Source organism: Vitis vinifera, chromosome 8 (genome assembly GCF_030704535.1).
Source record: "Vitis vinifera cultivar Pinot Noir 40024 chromosome 8, ASM3070453v1".
Lineage (NCBI taxonomy): Eukaryota > Viridiplantae > Streptophyta > Magnoliopsida > Vitales > Vitaceae > Vitis > Vitis vinifera.
The window spans coordinates 15,975,154-15,987,172 of NC_081812.1; the positions used below are offsets into that span (position 1 = coordinate 15,975,154).

Sequence of the window (12,019 nt, forward strand, 5' to 3'; positions counted from 1 at the left end):
TAGAAAAGAGTTCTAAAAAATAGTTTACCAACGGCTACTTAGTAATTATCAGGTATGAGAAAGAAGTGCCATTCTGCCTCCAATCATAAATCTGTCTTTCAGAATTCAAAACTAATGAAAAATAGTTTTAAAATCCTCAATAATATAAATACTAACAAAATTAGAACATAGCATATGTATGTTGGAATCTCCAAGTCCCCAAGTCCCATGTTATTCCTTGTTGGCGGTGGGAAGCAACATCCAGAAATCTCTCCCTACCAAAAGTTCAAAAACACCACCAGCCCAAGGAATTTCTTTGACGGCAAGCAAACTACTTTTAAGAGTAAAATCGAATGGCTTGGAGAGGGAGAGATTTGTGAGCCTGGATCCATTTGATCCAATTACTCACAGGCCATTGCTGTTGGACATGTTACGAAATTAGATTTAAATGATAACTTTACTTTCATTTTGCAATTACTATTTTGCTCCAACTAGTTACAGGCGTCTAAAAAGACCATATACATTTAAGAATCCAGGTCATATTCTTTGATTCATAAATCACATAAGATAATGGATACATACTGCAAGTCTGCCAGTCGCACTGACTCTTATCTCAAGCATCAATATAACACATACAATTGAAGATAAGTTCATCAATAAGATTTTCAGAGGCATCTGATTATGATATGCTAATTGATAGCACTCAACTTATTCTTGATAAATGCATTGGCTCAAGGCCCATGCACATTCAGATAACTTCTTAGTTCTGCTTCTTGTGTTTCTTTCCTCAAAGCAATATGTGTCTGTTACAGTCCAAAGGTGAATCACAGTCTTAAATTCAAAATGGTCCTCCATTTATAATTATGGCAATTGTTGATTAAAATCGAGTACTGATCTGGGAAAAAAGTGCCTTGAAATCCTTCGTTGGTGTACCAACTCTCTCAGGATTTGAGGCCAGATCAAATGCCTTGAATTTGGCTTCCTCAAACTGGAGTGCCTGGTTAGAGAACATGTAATTTGCAACTCAGTCAAGATGGGGCACAACCAAGAAATCTAACGTTATGTATGAATATATAATGGTAAGCAGAGAAGAACAAGCAAGAATTGAAACAGAAAAAATGCATAATGAACATGCACAAGCCCTTGTAAACTATTACCTGAATGCAAACTTCTGCAACATCATTCCTAGTAATGGTCCTTGTTTCTGTCTTAAGAAGCTCATCATCCTTGCCAACAAGTAATTCCCGGATGCCACCTTCTCTATCTTGTAAGCCTCCAGCCCTGTTTCCGCCATAGAAGTACATGTCATTTGGCTAGTTACAACTTACTAGTTAAACAATGTAGATAAAAATTGATAAATTCATTTAAAATCACTCCTCATTGAAACAAAATAGATAATTATCATAGAATCACGAAAGGTATTAGGGGAAACTCCAGAAAAAGTTCAAGGAATTTGAACCTGAGAAAACCAACTATTGTTACAAAAATTTCATTATTTAAGAAATAGTTATTGGGACAATTTCAGGTAACTAAGGAATTGAATAAATAGAATGGTACAGTTGGAATTGCGTAAGCTTGACAAAATGGTCAGGAACAAAATTTGTAAATATCATTAAATAAAATTATACTTTTGTCACATTGTGTTGTAAAAGGGTGAGAAATTAAAGAGCATAAATGTGTTGCTAGTTGTTCCTACTCCCAGACAGGAATGAGGAGATCATTTTTCTCATGCACCAGCTAGGCTTTAAAGAAGATAGGTTGTCTGTATTTTAAAAGTTATTTTAATGGTTTTTGGGTAAAAGAATATGTTATCCACATAATAACCTAGAGAAAAGTCAACCATGTTGTATCAAGTAACTAACAGTTATTGAGAAACTGGAAATATTAAGTTAGATGTACCTTATAATTGTGTAAGGTATTCCAGAGTCTGCTAAATACTGTTCAGCTTTTCTCTTCCAAACCTGTAAAATGGAATACATAATTTCAAAGAAAATGCCTTGCAATACATTTCCTTGATCAGAATAAATTCACAACACAGGAGGAAAAAACAAAGAAAAGACCTACAATAAGAACATAGGGCACCAAAAATAAAAAACAATGTGAAGAACAACCTGGAAGCTGGAAAATATTTTGTGAAGAGATGTAAACCAGTTACTCATAAGATTCATTTAAGTAACTCACTTGTCATTTAGGTAATTCTTCTCACTTTCCAAATCTAATGCAATCGACCATTTAGACTGGTAAAGAGTTGATGATCCAGATAACAGACAAGGAGTGTAGGGTGTCACTGACCTATTAGAATTGCAAGTAAATGGAGCTTTTGAAAGAAATCATATTTAATCCCTTTCAAGACAGCATCTGAAACATGTATGTTTTTCTTAACACAAGTCATTCCAAGAAATGATCTTTTAGCCATTGTTTACTTTTCTTTGTCTATCAAAATTTTTGTTTTGTATGAATCCATTTCAGATCATAGAACTGTGGCCCTACCATGGCAGGAAAAAATAAAATTGAATCATTTCTTTAGAACGATAATTCCAAGTGCCCTGTATGTAGATTCTTTACCTATTTGAACAATGAAAATAGACCTTTGACCTTTCCATGTTGTCTCAAGTATGAGAGTTTTATGAGCTCATTAAGCTTTCCAGGCTAGTAATAATTCCATGGTGATAAGCCATAGGAACACCAATTTAAGCTTTTAAGAATAACCAAGACAAGGATAATGCAAATAAAAAGCATTCATAAAAATGAGAACTCATTTTCACAAACATGACACCCAAATTGTTAAAGAGAGTAAGTAATTTTCTGAACAAAAATAAAAAAGAATCACAAACCAGGATATTCCCATTTCCCAAGCTGTTCAAGGGATGGTTTAGGTCTGTTCCTCCCATAGACCCAACCAACACAATATGCTTCACTCCTGCAGTTTTTGCTGTAAATATGGATAATATGATTCAGGCCATTCAATACCAAAGCGAACATATTGAAAATAAATACATAACCTGATTAATATGACAGAAAGAAAATCTCACCAACATCTATTTGATTCTTTTGCCCAATCCAGTCAACCTAACATAAAAAAGAAAACTTTCAACATAAGGCAAAAGAAACATGGACAACAGAAATTCTATAATCCTAAAATCAGATAACTAAGTAGTTACCTGCTCAGGAAAGGCTCCTTCTTCAAAATAAAACTCTGGCCTTTGACCTTTAGTTGGATCAAACCCAGGTTTCATCCTAGGCACAGCACTTGTGAGAATTATGAGAGCATCAACACCTTGGATTGCAGGAACAATGCTATCAGCATTCCTTATATCTCCAACCAAAACATCATCGGCTCCTCCAATTTTCTCCTTGCTCTCCTCTGTTCTGACCAAACCTCTGGCAACAAACTGGTCTGCCCTCTCCTTCAATTTCTTATAAACTATTTGGCCTGAAAATTTTAACCGATAAATATCAACCAAATTAAAAAATTCTTGGTCAAAGAGAGAAGGGTAAGATATTTCCCACCCATTTGCACTTACAAAGAGAGTAAACACAAGTCAGGAAATTACTGGCATCTGTCCTAGTTCATATAGAGCAACACAAAGACATTGCATGAAATATTTTCAGGATCTAACAATCAAATCGGTGAAATTCCAAAAGGGCAACACAATAATCAAGAGATCACAATTTCAATGGTAATGTCTTCAGCAGCACAATTGTGATCCTCATGCTGTTTTGGGGAAAGATCCTAACTGTAGATATTTTAATGAAGATGAATTGGACAATGGTAAACAAATGCACTGCCTGTAAAGATGGTGGAAAATCAACTGATCATATCTTGATTTACTGTGAAAACTCAAGAGTGCTATGGACCCTTCTTAGCAGTTTTTGGCTTGAATTGTGTGTTTCCAGCTTTGGTGAGAAATTTCCTCTTTGAATGAAAATTTAAGGGAGTAGATAAGAAGAGAAGAACAGTCTAGCTCTGACTCTCCTTTGTTAGTTTGTTTGTTTTGATGTATGTGGAAAGAATGTAACTGGAGGATTGTCAATGAAAAATAGCTCTCAGATCAAAGGTTGAAAGAGGTCTTCATTAAATTCCTTTTTGGAATGGTCCCATGCTTCTTTGGAAATGGAGAGATTCTCCATGATGGATCTTAGATACCCTTTCCTGTGGATCGTGTGGTGTTTTACAGGCTTTTCCTATTTACTATGCCTTTTTCTGTTTTGGTTGTGCTGTTTTGTGTATGCTTCATGCATAAATTGCGTGCCCCCCTCATTAATAGATGCTCTTTTTGTCTGTCAGGAAACAAAGCCCACCGAAACTATCCTTGGACCCTTGTGGAAATTTAGCTTGATTACATAGACGTCTTCTTTAGATTTTCAATTGGGTTTCTCTATTGTAAATCAGTATTTCTCTTTTATCTGACAAAAAAAAAAGTAGAAATATTTACCAAAAGACAAAAACTATTCTAGGGAAAATCTATGTGTTGTTTCAATAGAAATATCTACTTCCCGAACCACGGATCGCCAATCAAACAGCCTCCGACCATTATAAAATTTGGGTGTTACGAGACGCTCGGACTACAACCCAGAACACAATACAACTGATATGAAATTAAATATGAGTTTTTCCAATTTCACAAACCAAAAGATTTACAATCAATGAAACCCTTATGGGAAAAAGATTCAAACATCACATGCCCAAATTCCCACTGATTCGCCCAAACAATTCCCTAAACCTCCCACCCACCCTACATACAAAGTGGAAATCCCCATAGCCACGTCAAAAACCATTATATTCTTCAGCATACATGCTTGAAAAGAGAAAATTTGGACCGGTGTACCTGTTCTACCGCCGGCACCGGTAACAAGAACTGTGGGCAAATCCGCCATTGCTGCTGAAACTACAACTCCAAGTCTTCTGAAACCCCTCCTGTTAGTTGTTGCAAGAAATGAGGATGAAGAAGAAGAAGAAGAATAACAGAGGGATTTATTAAAGAGCCTGTAACTGCCTGGCTGTCGTCTTAATGGGAATGAAGACTCCACCCAATTCGATTGATGGCAATGTCGGAGTCTTGAAGAGGTGGTTGAGACCAATGGGACACGTGTCGCCGTTGCCATATTTATCCACCACTAGTAGGACGGATCTCTGTCCATTCGGCCGTGGTTAATACCTCCCAGTTCGCGAACCACCCAGAAATGTTCTCCCTTGTCGCCAAAGTAGTCGTTACCTTATCTAACTACGTACAATTGCTAACCCAGTGCGCCTTCTACCACGCGCCGCTCGACGCTCCATCCACACGGTAGTATGGAACCCACGTCTCCCCACCTGAGTAAGCGCGTGGAGAGGGCCGAGTCGACTTCGCTCTTTGATTGCATTTTAGGCCCATGAACTGGGGCTTGGCTTGTACGGGCATATAGGCCAAGATCTTGGAAATGAGCTTTAACAAGGCCGAACAGGAAGAAGCCCAATAAAGCATGTTGGGCCCCCACCGCGTCTCTGCTTTTTTGTTTTTGTTTTTTTTTTTTTAATTTTTCCCCTCCATTTATTTCCCTTTTTCTTTCTTTTGTATTCAACTTTTTGGTAACATCAACTCCGTGGGATTTTGTAATGCAAAATTTCACACAACTGACACATAGACCAATCAAATCCTTTCTCATCATCATAATTGGGCTAAAGATAAGGATATGACGATTGGGTTGAATGAGGTAGCACAAGCTAGGCTTCAATTCCTAATAATGTCTTCTTGGTATGTTTAAAATATAAAATATTCTAATCATGCATGTATATAAAATACCTCATATGATTGGCATGGCCTTCTTTCTTTTGAATCTTTGATGATTAGGACTTGAGTGAGACCAGAAATGAACGAAAGAATTCCAAGGGAGGAAATTTCTGCTTTTATTATAATACTAAACAGAGGACATTTTAACAATAATCACAACAAAACATCTACATCATTTGAACAAGGGGATAGGAATGAGAATGACAAGATCTTGAAAACTCGATTCCTTTCCTTTCCTTTCCTTCCACAGGTAGAGGGTGATGACATAAAATCTAGGCTGTCACAGGTGTCTCCACTGCAACCTGGCCAGCGTAACCAACTTCTGATTTCTTGTCCCCCTCCCACAGCTCTGGTAATGCTTCCCTCATGTTGTGGATGCTCTCTAATGCAAAATCCGCCCCTTTAATTCTCTGAGAGGTGCCAACCTGGGTAGGACGTATAATGAAGAGAGCAAATTATTAGCTATCAGATTACTAGATTGGACCATTTTGCCAGTGGTACAAAGATTGTCAATGACCTACCAGAACTGTGTGGAGTCCCACACGTTTTCCAGACTGTATGTTGCGAGCACTGTCTTCAAAGAACAGCTGAAAGAGTAACAAGTTCCAACAAACACAAAAGCATGAGTACTGAATTAAAATGGGAATTCACAGACAAGACCAGACACCCAAATCATAAAAAGGGATCATCTTACTGTTCTCTGAGGGTTGATGTTGGCTATCCTGAGGGCCCGTTCAATTGCAGCTTCTGATGGTTTGCAGACAATTGGTGTCTTTGGCAAAGCTGTACCCGCATTAGGTTGAGAAAAGTGCCCAATGATATCAAAGATTTCAGTGCTACTAGTAGTTGTAGTAGCAGTAGCGGTATTAGCAGTTAATCTCACAAAGGCAATATCATCCTCATCATCGGACACAGTGCTCTTGTGACTGGGATTCAGGGTCTCAAAGCAGATGACTCCTTCGAAACAGTCTTCTAATCCAAGTCTGCTGAGAGCTTTAGCCGCATGAACTTTGTCTGCATTGGTGAAGATCTAATTTTACAGAGAAAAGAGAGAGATTGTAAAAAAAAAGGCAGCTTCAAACCCATACCCTATACTACAGCATGGTTTTCAGGAGCAGATACTTACAACTTTCCGAATGGGCAAGCTTAGCAAAAGGCTCCTCAAGACAGGGTCTGGTTTTAGATTCTCATAGGGTAGTCTCCCATGGACAAAACTGCAAAACAGGAAAATTAAAAGGTTAAAAACTTTTATCGGATGCAACCCAGCACAGTGAAAGATTGTTATCCTTCTCAAATCAATAGGGGGTTTAAAAAGAGAGAGAGAAAGAGGGCCCCTTCCCTACCTGTGATATTCATCATAGTCAAAATCATATCCAATTGCCTGCAAATAAGAAACCCCATGGACCCAAGTTCATGAATAGGATGTTGTATTAATAATAAAGAAGATACTAAAAAGAAGAATCCAGAATATACCCTGAGACCGGCCATTGTTGTCCCATAATTCTTGTACAGTAGGTTGCCCAAGTCAGCGATTTTGTTCTTCTCTATGCCAAGCTTTTCAACCATATAGTCTAGAAAAAAGCATCATAATAAAGTCAGATACTCGAAAATCCCAAAAAACAAATAGGAGAAGACCAAGGAATAAATAACAACCATGCATATATATACCTTCAATATTGTTGCGGCACGCTTTTGCCAAGCCAGAGCTAAGAGGATACAGGGTATCATCTAGATCTGCAAGTTCAAAGAAATAGTTATTTGCTAATTCCTTTTGAGGATAATCCACTTTGACAACCAGATGTTCTGAAAAGAAAAGCATACCGAACAAAAGGCAATCGTATTTGTTCCTCTGAGCCTGCAGATAGATGTCTCCATACTCCATTTTAATCTAAAAAAACTCAAATAGGCAATGAAAAGATGTGAGAACTAGGCACCAGGACAAATCAAACCCACCCAATTCCATACCAACACGCATTCTAGTTCTCAATCTATATTTCATTCCTTTAAAATGATTAAATCCTTAAACCTCACGGCTTCTTGACTCATATTACAATCATAACAATAGAATAAAAAAAGGGGTCTAGACAGTGGACAATTTGTGGCCAATCCCACGTAGTCGGATTAGATTAGATCGAGGACAGGTGGACCAGTGGATTGAAGGGATTCAAAACATAGCTGTAAATTCTTAAAATATACTACTCAGAAATAAAAAGGTTCTGTTTTAATTAAGAAAATTAGTTGTCCACAAAATAAACAGGAAAGACAGAGAAAAGGCCATGACAACATTGCTTATACAAGGCTCATGTAAGAGACGAGGTCTTTTCCAGGGAGTACCACGACTTTAAATAACCAAAATACAACTCATACAACATATAAGCAAGTCAAAGAAGCAACAAAGAAATAGAAAATCAGGACCTAAATCGAGATGATGCTTGAATAGAGAATACACCATTCCAAAGGATGAAACCCCATGGATTTCTTAGCGTGGAGTTGATTATAGGAAAAGCCTAAAAATAATAGTTGAAAACAAAACAAAAAAGAAAGAATTTAGATTAAAAGGGCCCTCTTCTGTGCCGGCGGAAACAGAATGCGTATTCTGGCCTTAAAACAGCCAATTGACAGACTTTGATTCAACTCTCCAAAAGAGTTAAATATCAAGTCTAAATGAACGAACAAAGTTCAAGTTTAGAGCCACAAATCAAAATTTAAACCCAGAAATTTAGCATTAGATCCGAAAAACAGAACAAAAGCCCCCAAATGCTTTAGCTCCCACCAACGGATCAGGCCATGGTTCAGAGACCCCACTTGTCATATTGTCGAAAGCATAAAAATTTGGATCTAACCAGAGTTTCATCAACATCCATAGGTATGGGATTAGGAGGACCAATCAAGCATAGAGATTTTGCATTTAGTTTACTTAAAAACCAATTGAAACTGCAAACACAGCCAAATGCAAGAAAACTCGAAGGGACTTCAAGAAACAGAACGTACCAGGCTCAAATGGCGAATACGAAGGGGAGAAAGGTTTAGAGAGAGAGAGAGAGAAGGAGAGAGAGGGATAAGAGTAATGATATGGGAATGAATGAAGCAGTGGTGAGCGAGGAGGAAGCGCTGAAGCCAGCGCCTGGGTTTAAATAGACGAAGAACCGTTGCTTCCTTCTCATTTTTAAATTCAATTATTAATTATTTAATTAATTTAACCCACGTTTATTATTCTAAAAAATCAGTCTAAATACTTGAGTTCACACGTTTGGGCTCTCTATTCCAGAGAAATTTCCAGATTGCCACGCTTCCGAACTTTAATGGTCTAATATGTCGCTTCTATTTGACCACGTGGCGCCATGGCAGGCATTATTGAAGAGGCAATTTTAAAATCACAGTCATACCCTTGGGCGATGTGAAGTATGCCAATTGAATTGTAAATCGTAAATTGTAAAGGGGGCTGGCACATGGGCGTTTTGGTCATTAAAATAAGAAAGACATTAGCCACGAGACGTGAGGGTTTGGCTTGGAGATGGAGTATACGGTGGAGCCTCTTCTTCACCATCCATGGGAAAAAGGTCCCATGATTAGAAATTTAGAACTTAGAGAGGAGTAGAGGCCATGTAAAGATTGGATCAATCTGTGAATAACCGTCGTTTTCCATTTCTCCTTTTTTTAAACCTTTTTCATGAAAGAGATCAGACCTCCACTTTCCACGTATTTAAGCTAAAAGGTATAGATCTCTGTGATTGTCAATGTTACCCAAACTTCACTCTACACGTTTATTTGTTTATTTATTTATTTATCTTTGTGATATCCATGTTGGTAAATAATAAATAATTGTTTTTAATTTTATAAATGTGTTTTAAAGTGGTTCGAATATTTTAAATTCGGACCGAGCATATATGTATATAAAAAGAGTGGACTATTAAATTTGTAGTTGAAAATGAAGACAGCTCAAAATGATGCTCGGGTCAAGATCCAGGGCTTTGGCCTCATATAACAGGGGCTGCTATGCTTTTCAAGGATGGGGGAAAATAGCATTTTCAAAGCAGAAACAGAGATGGGAGGATTCGTGAAGAAATTGTATTTGCTTTCATTAAAGTGGGTGCCAACTGCCCTCGTTTGTTTCGAACATTTTAGGGGTTTCTCCATAGCATGTGTAAGTTCCTTGAAATTAACATTTGGGAGTGAAAAGGGAAAAAGACAAAGAAAAAGAAAGGAAACAGTGGAGAGTTGAAGGATTGGGGGATGGGTTCCACCAAGTAGAATATATGATGCATGACAACACTGGATGTTTTGCGAAGATGGGGTTGTTATAGCAAATAATAAACAAATGAGAAGAAGATCTATATAATTGAAGCCTGTGCCGCCACTCATATAAATTGAAAATGACCAACCTTTTTTACGCAGTGTAGACCATGACACAACTCCATAGCCTTTGTTTAATGGAGGGAGGAAATTATTGGACCCCTAGTTTACAAACCTGGGAAAAGTACAAAAAAAGTAGATGAAAAAGGCCTAAAAGAAAAAGAATGGGGGAGTCTTGTTTAGTCATTCTTTCCACTTCAAAATTGCTTAAAGTAAACGTCGTTACGTATTTGAAAAGAACATCGCAGTGGTGGTGTATGAAAATGACCATTTTTAACTCTTTCAATTGAACGCTTCCTTGCCTCAATTATTTCAACTCCCTGGGCTGGCCATGACTATGACCTTTTATTTATTTACTTATAATTGTTTATTAATGCTGTTAATATAATTATTATAATTATTATTTTTATTATTATGATTAGGAGGTTCATAGCTTCCGGTAGGTAAGGTGGGTTGAGTAGGAAAGGTATAGCAATAGAGATCATAAACTATTCTATGACAGTAATCGGATGATTATAAATTATAACATAAGAAAATCTCTTACTATAATGGGTTCATCTACGGACAATGAAATATACTTTTTTTCGATAAGTACCAAAAAGATATCACTAATTAGGAGATCATAAACCATTTTGTGATAGCAATTGAATGATTTTAACATAAGAAGATCTCTCGTTGTAATAGATTCACCTACGATATCGAAATATATTAATTTTTTAATTACGTCTTGAAAAGACATCACCAATTATGCGATGTCATAAATACTTTTTAAAATCTCATTTTTTATACTTTAATCTTATTTATTTATATTATTTTACATCAGTTTCATTTATTTGTATTCAGGTATGAACATGCCTTGGATGGGGTTTTAACATTTTCTAGTCTTACCAATATTTCATTTTTGCCTTGCCAATAAGCTCGGTAGGTGCATCCAGCTATTAGATTCTTGGGTTTTGCTCCCCTTTTTATAATTTGTACTGACTTGGAGAAGCTTTACAGATCAGGTCATACCCATCTCAGTGCCAAGGTAATTGGAAATATGTGGGGAAGCCTAAAGCCCAAAACGTTTTAAAATTTGAGAATAAGGCAGGAATCATGAGATAGGCCCGGTGGTTGAAGTGAATTTTGGAATTATGAGCCCAATAATTGCGTTCCTAAGATATTTTAGTGTTTTTATTTTTTAGTTTTGGTCCTTGGTCAAACAAAATTATTGAAGGTTTTGAAGGGTTGGCTCCACGAGGACACTTCTATAATTATGAATTCAATATCATAATTTTTGTCATTACTAAATGTGTAGGCATGGGCATCCATATGGAGAAGCTTCGCAAGCCAGGACAACAAGTTCAAAGCTTTTACGCTTCTAAATTGGAGTTCCACAAATCTGCTTTTTTACATTAAAAACAAGAGCGTATGTGACATGTGATCCTGCTTACACCAATATTTTTTCTTTTGAACCTTAAGGGTTATCGTTTTGGGCCGTCTAAAATATTTATATTGCGGATGTACAGACTGTACTTGGTGCTTTATACATGAAAGGCATGTCAAAGGAGAAGATACTGATTAAATTAATCTGCAAATCATCAAATCAGGGTTAAGAGAAGAGAGTGGGTGAGTGTTAAACAATATATTCAATTGTATTATTGTTTACTACTAGTGCAGCAGCACAATTTTGTGAAGCGCCGCAATGTGGAGCTGCTAGCGAAGGAGGATCACATCCTTCTAGATTCCAGACCAAAGCTATTATTTGATAAGAACGAAACTTCACTGTTCCCAGGAACTCCACAGATGATTGGGTATGAATTATTTTTCCATGGAGTCGACTTTTGCTTTCCAACAAGGAGGGCATTCATGAATGATGACTATCCCTTTTATCCTCCAAAAGCAACAATGCTTTGTCCAGTATGAAATGCAAGTAG

At 37.0% G+C, this 12,019-nt stretch overlaps 2 protein-coding genes across 2 annotated transcripts; both read right to left on the bottom strand.

Annotated features, from left to right (window-relative positions):
* Positions 1–502: 502 nt before the first annotated feature.
* Positions 503–5,721, bottom strand: LOC100247687 (uncharacterized protein At5g02240). The gene is made up of 7 exons (XM_010655958.3): positions 4,809–5,721; positions 3,141–3,412; positions 3,012–3,048; positions 2,814–2,911; positions 1,879–1,940; positions 1,137–1,260; positions 503–976 (listed from the first exon to the last, which is right to left on the bottom strand). Exons 1-7 carry the CDS (start codon positions 5,083–5,085, stop codon positions 857–859), a joined length of 990 nt encoding a protein of 329 aa, XP_010654260.1. The 5' UTR covers positions 5,086–5,721; the 3' UTR covers positions 503–856.
* A 123-nt stretch (positions 5,722–5,844) lies between these two features.
* On the bottom strand, positions 5,845–8,841 carry GRIP21 (ripening-related protein-like). The gene is made up of 9 exons (NM_001281217.1): positions 8,742–8,841; positions 7,572–7,638; positions 7,419–7,484; positions 7,224–7,321; positions 7,094–7,131; positions 6,877–6,964; positions 6,445–6,780; positions 6,272–6,337; positions 5,845–6,175 (listed from the first exon to the last, which is right to left on the bottom strand). Exons 2-9 carry the CDS (start codon positions 7,630–7,632, stop codon positions 6,023–6,025), a joined length of 906 nt encoding a protein of 301 aa, NP_001268146.1. The 5' UTR covers positions 7,633–7,638; positions 8,742–8,841; the 3' UTR covers positions 5,845–6,022.
* Between the last annotated feature and the right edge of the window lie 3,178 nt (positions 8,842–12,019).